Below are 6,610 nucleotides of genomic sequence, written 5' to 3'. Positions count from 1 at the left end.
GCACCTCAAAGATACAGCTGATTCACAGCTCAGTGTGTTGTGCTCTTACTCCTATAAAATGTTACTTTGCAGGTGTATAGCACCTGGTGCCTGCTGTGCACACCTTTGGGTTCAATGGGATGTACCGCCAGGTAAGGGTGTATAAGATTGCCTATGGCATTTACACTCCTGATGCTGCAGTCCTATGTGCACTTGTTTGGGAGTAAACTCCAGTGCATATGATTGCACTGGCTGCATGCTTTGAAGGACCCTGCTCTAATAATAATAATAATAATAATAATAATAATAATTTTTATTTATATCCCGCCCTCCCCAGCCGAAGCCGGGCTCAGGGCGGCTAACAACACTAAAATAGTGCAACATTATAAAAACATCCTAAGAATTGATTAAAATCAAAATTGATGGCAACCATAAACTAAAGTATTGCAAAGATTGCCAAAGGAGGGAGTCAGGCTGCGCCCTGACCAAAGGCCTGGTGGAACAGCTCTGTCTTGCAGGCCCTGCGGAAAGATGTCAAGTCCTGCAGGGATACATCCCTTTTCTACAGTGTTTACTATTCTGCAGCTTTCTTACACTTTCAAAGTCCTGTGGCAAAAACACTGTACCACTACTGAGGAATTAAAAAGGAACTATGCCCTCAATCTTGATAGAAACTGATTAATATTGCATAGATACTAACTAGTCTAGGGCTCACTGCTACTGAGATTTTATGGAAAGGTGAAAAAGTTGACTCCTTTGGATATGGAGGTGAGTTAGTCCTGTTGAATACTCAATAGCCAAACAAAAGTACACAGAAAACACGGCTTTATTGACTGCATTTGCCAACACATTGAAGAATGCAAAGGTATTTCTTTTCTTTTTTTATAAGCAAATGGTTCATGGTCCCAATGTGTATTAAAGCATACACTGAATCGAAACATGATGAAAATTATGGCGGACAGACCTATTCCAAAGCAACACAAACAGCATGCATAATACAGCTTTCACACAGAACAACTTTTGATACATTATATTGCTTTAAGGATTAACTAACATGGAAAATGTACAAAAGGAGAAATAGGTTTTTGCATTAATGAAAAATACATTTTTTCTCTACAAAGGAATTTCTAATACAAGAAAATAAATATCGCAACATAAGCCAAAAATAATTTAAAATTGCTCTTTTCAATATATTTTCAATATTTCTCTTTTATATTAACAAATGGCACATCACTTTCTTTGAAACAAAGAAAACAGAAGGGCTTTACCTTCTGTGACATTCATATCGTTTCCTGTAACTGATATGGAGTGGGCCTGTTTTGCGTCTGTGTGGAATGGAGCAAAGTATCCTACAGTCTCCTTAAAGAACAACCAAATTAACACACCTACCTGGTAACAGGAAACAGGAGTCTTTTTATGAGAGCTTGCAAAAACCTCACTTTGAGGAGCTGGGGGGGGGGGGAGCCAGGTGGGATTGAAATCTTCTCCTTTCTTCCTGCAGAAATGGCTAATTCTCCATTGTGTTTTGAGGAAAAGCTCTGTCAAATAATAGTTTAATTTTATTTTTTAATAATAAATGTTAAAATCTTCAAAGAGATGCAAAATATGCTACAAAATTGCCTTTAGGAAATTCAGTTGACTGAACACTGATATTTTAAAAACAAGATTTGATTCTTGTTGATGAACGAAAGAGGAGAATCGTTATGACCATGTTAATGCCAAAGCATGACGCTGCTTTCCCAAAGGAAATGAGATTCATCCTTTACATTGCAAATACAAATGCTTGCCGTTCACACATCATCTTAAAGACCGTTGCTTAATAAAATAGACCATATATGCTCTCTGTTCATCTCAAAATACATTTACAGTTCATAAAAATATTTTCCATGGACAATTTCTTCTTCCTTTATGCAAATCTTTGTTGTTGCTCTTGTTGAGAAAAAGGCAAGTGCAAAACAGTGAAGGAAGATTGGAGTTCTAAAAATATTTTTGAGCAATATGCAGATATGTCAACCGCACAGAAAGGTCAACAAGACTTTAGATGGTCACTACTGGAGACCATATGAAATAATCAGAACTGGAAATGATTTAAAGTAAGTCAGAGCTGCACTGCCAGAAAACCCCTTTTCATTAGCAATGCTTTTGGCTACAAACGTTTTAGCGTAGCCAGCCAGATATATACCAAAACTCTGATGCCAGAGGTGAACCTGGACTAACCATATGGAGTACTTCTGTGTACTTAGCACTGCATTATGCTTGTAAAGTGGCAGCTTACATGGGCTCCTCTACAACTCCAGAGACTATACCTTGTTCCAAGGCACTCACTGGCCGCCGCCGCCACATCTGCAGTTACATTAGGAGCATTATTGCCAGGCCAAGCACATTACAGAATCCAGATCAAGGGATTCCACCGCAGTTATACAAAAATACTAACATTTTGCCAAAGCAACAAGGTAAAAGTAGTTATGTATCCTACTGCATGCTTGTCTACACTGAATACAGTAAATATATTTTCTAACACACAGGTGGCTCCAATGGTGTTCTTCTGTTCACATGTGTGACACAATTGTTTTAAATACTACTTCTCTCTCCCCCCCCAATCTTCATCATGGGAGGGGGGGCTGCATGTGGAATCTGCGCCCCATACTTCTGTTTCCAGAAGCCCCTTCCAAGCCAGAAGGGCATTGTCATCAACTAGTTAGGAACAATGTTATATTCCTGGCTTCCAGTAAAGTATTCTGCATCATTTTCTTTCATCTTTCTCCACACAAAAAGGCCAGAATCCACATACACCCAGCGTTATTCCCTGTTAGTTGCAAACGTGGATATATTACATGGAAAAGCTGTGATCCAAGACTCCACAGGGCTTTGGTTTCCCATGTGAACAACAGCAGCCCTCTTCCATTTTGTGGGGCTTCTCCTAGTGTGTAACTCCATGGTGTAATTTCAGAGACTTTGTGTACAGGGTCTCATTAATGGGCTGAAGGTGCTAGAATGGGAGAAAGCATTTCTTCTTTTCCCCCATATATTTTAAATTTTTGTTTTTGGTTCACTATTACTTCTTATTCACAGTAACAATGGGAGTGTCTCGGAGTGCTACATATAATCCAAATCAAGACGATAGGTGTTGCTTTAGTTTGGTTGTTCTTTAAAGTTTGTTCCTTTTGCTGTCCTGTACTGGTGAGCAGGCAGGTTATGCAGTAGCTGATGAACAAAGCTGTGTACAGTGAGAATTCTGGATTTCTGTTTCTCTCTTTCTCTTTTTTTTTAAGCTATAGTTGAACTGAAGCACACGGAAGCAAGAGCCATTAAAAGGCAGCATATTGATTATTTGTATGACATAACTAGGATATTGTAGCTAAAGCCTAGCAAGCTTGATAAGATAAAACTAAGTCCTATTTACTGTATTTAACATTATCTGAACATACCAAGCCTTAATTAAGGAGCAGAATTTACTTGCCAACTCATATGGGTTAGGCAAACACCAAATTGTTCCATTTCAGTCAGTGCTTTTGAAAAATCATTTTGCGAACATAACTTCTCAAAGCAGCAAAAACACTGATGTGTGTTTGGCTCCTGATTTTGGTTTCTTTTCAGAATAAAGGTTCTCCAAGTTGTGGCTCAACTGGAGTGATATTAAGGACTTTGGAAGGCTTGTAAAATGACTGACTCTCAAAAAATCCAAGGACAGCCAATGTCTGGCATCAGAAAACATAAAACCAACATTGCTCAGAATGCAATGAGCAAAGAGCATCAGAAATAAAAATGGTGGGGTGTGATCCAAATGATAAAAGCATCATCTTCAGCAAGCTTGCAACCTAATGCCTCAGCTGTGTCATGAACACTGATTTAGTCCTTTTGCAGCTAAACAGCTTTCATTCATTCATCACCCCCCTCCCCAAAATGACAAATTTCCGGTTTCTGGCTGTGCTATTCTCAAAATATTCTTTGGCATCCATAAAATAATTTAACTGATTCATCTGAACAACTGCAACGTCTTCATCTCCCCCAGTTTGAAAGTGATGGATTAACAAGCGGAAGTGTCCCAGTATATATATATCTATATCTATACGCACACACTCACATACACACATTTAAAGTAACATACCAACAACAAAAAGTTTTAGTGAAGTTCACTTTTCTTTTTGTTTTTGTTCCCTGAGCTCACACTGGGGTCACTCCAAGAAAGTATGTAGCAAACCTTAACCATGACCTTTGAAGCCAAAACTGAAGTAATGGTGTAATTAAGTGCAAACATGGAAAACCTGTGTGACTCATAGGTAATATGAGTTTCTGAATGACACTTAAGGCGTACTAGACACAATTTATGCACAACAGTATTGAAATATTTAGAATGGTGACATCTGTCTATCACTTTCAACGGCCTCCTAGTAGGATTTCAGTTATGAAATGCAAGGGCGGAAAGGGTAGGAAAACCATCAATTCCATTACAGTGTTTAAAGACAGAAAAGAAATGGCAAAGGAAAAAAGGTTCAATTGCCTCTCGCTGTCTACACTAAAATGATTGTACAGAGGAGGTTTACATGTTTTGCTCCCTGAACAGGAGCCATAATTTGGGTATTTATGCTGAAAATGTAGACTGGCCTCTTTTATGGGAACTGAAGCCATTTGATTAAAAAAACAAAACAAAACCCCAACACATTTGAGTAATATTTTTCTCAGGTTCGTGGAGTTGCATCTTCCGTCCTATTATCTCCATTGTGTTTTGGTAAGAGGCTACTTTAATCAACCTGAGCAAATTACAGGAATTGCTTCATACAACCAAGGGTTTAGGTTTTACCAATAAATAATATCGGATGTCACTCAGGATGCATACTGATTCAAAGCAGAGCAGCTTTAACAAAGATATGTCATTCTTTATCTTGGATGAGGGTTTATGGTGCTGCCCAGCTGATAAGTTGTGAGTGATAGGGCTAAATCTTGGTTCCTGAACCCTTGGATGGACTTGGATCAAACTGTAGGTAAAAAAGAAAAACCAAGGATTTAAAAGACAATAAATACAATGTTGTCTTTCCTCCAACCATTAAGTGCTTTCTTCAAATAAGCTTGTTGTGCTTCTTTAAAAAATAATCGCTTATTTTACTTCATAGTTGTGCGCACACACACACACACACACACTGACAAATCCTGCAGATGTATGCATACACGCGCACATGCACACACACAATTTACTTTTCCATAAGTTCTGTGTATATAGTTGGCTACTACAATAGTACCCCCATTCTGCAGCCTGCTAAACAGAGGCAATACCAGGCAGACCATGAAATCTATTTGCTTGGTTTAAATAATGCCCATAAAACTGTCATCCCTGCATGAACAACAGATACTGGCAATCTAAGGCCTCCTTGTTAAAATTCTAGGATGTCCTGCTCACTACCAGCAAGCACTAGCCCCTAATAATGCACATGCTTGCATTTTGTTTCACTATGATACACATGTTTTGACTAGGAGAGGCTAGCTACTGTTACAGTATATAAGTCTAAGTCAGTGAAGCTTTGAGTCAAACAGAGAAGAGGAAAAACAACACTTCTTTTTTCTTAAACTATATATACAAATTAAAAACGAAACAAAAAACAAAACCCTCTGTTATGATACCAGGTGGAAATTAGACATGGCAGTTGTAACTGGATTTAGGGCTCACAGAGCTGTCACAATTGGTCTATCTGGCGTATTAGGATGCCAAAATGCTCATTCTGAAATTATCCTCATTTCCTGAATCTAATTGGCTATGGTGCCCTCTGCCACTACCAGATTCTGTGTCAGAGTCACTCATTTCTGCATCTGAGAAGTAGCCATCAGTCTCATTGTCAAAAGGGTGTAAGATAACTTTCGACCTCTCACTTCCTGAAGGTCCATTAACCAGCTCAGCAGGCTTCTCGCTCTGGGATCTCCGAGTCCCTCTGCCTTCTTTTGGTAATCTGAACCTCACTACTGTTTTCGGACTACCTACTGAATCAGGCACTTTAACCAAGGGTTTGGGATCAGAAGATGGAGTATATTTCAGTGGTTCCTCCTCCTCATTGCTCAGGTTACCTATCAGGCTCTGGGAGGCATGTGAATCATTTGCTTTTGGAAGAGTTGTGGGGTGTGAAGAGCCCTTCTTAGCCGACTTTTTCACTTCGCACATCGCCTTCCGCTCTGGCTGAAGTTTGTCCCCACCTTTCTCTGCTTTGCTGTTTCTTAAATCATGGGGTGAGGACTTGGTGGTGCTATCTGGCAAAGAGCTCACGTTAGTCCAGTGATGTGAGTCCTCTTGGTGTCTCTTAAAGATGGTACTCAAGCCGTTTCTTGCCACTTTCTTCTTCGTGTGCGTTCGCACTTTGCTCCTAGCTTTCTTTGCGGTGTCACTGTGCTTTAACGGGGACTTCAGGGAATGATCCATCATGAAACTCAGCAAGGTCTCTTCGTCTTGTAGAAGTTCCTCAGAAAGGCCTGGGGTGGTGTCTTCATGGTGGTCATTGTTCAAGGACCACTCACTCATTGCCATGTTCTCAGTGGTGATCTGTACAGATTGAGCCAGCCAGCTGTTGAAGAAGGTCCCATCAATGGGAAAGGAAGTGGACAAACCTAAACCAAAAAGGAGTAGAAAAAGAACAGGACGCCTTAGGAT

The 6,610-nt window shown here is 39.7% G+C and overlaps 1 protein-coding gene across 2 annotated transcripts in view; it reads right to left on the bottom strand.

Annotated features, from left to right (window-relative positions):
* Positions 1-787: 787 nt before the first annotated feature.
* Positions 788-6,610, bottom strand: part of JADE2 (jade family PHD finger 2) — a 149,460-nt gene continuing 143,637 nt past the window's right edge. For both annotated transcript variants that reach the window (XM_082211560.1, XM_082211559.1), the window contains exon 12: positions 788-6,567. In XM_082211560.1, the coding sequence (XP_082067686.1) occupies positions 5,672-6,567 (896 nt within the window). In that variant the 3' untranslated portion in view covers positions 788-5,671. The remainder of the gene's footprint in view (positions 6,568-6,610) is intronic.

Source organism: Podarcis vaucheri, assembly GCF_965113315.1.
Source record: "Podarcis vaucheri genome assembly, chromosome: 2".
In the NCBI taxonomy this organism is placed as follows: Eukaryota; Metazoa; Chordata; class Lepidosauria; order Squamata; family Lacertidae; genus Podarcis; species Podarcis vaucheri.
Note: the sequence above shows the minus strand (reverse complement) of the source record. Positions and strands in the feature narration are given on the sequence as shown.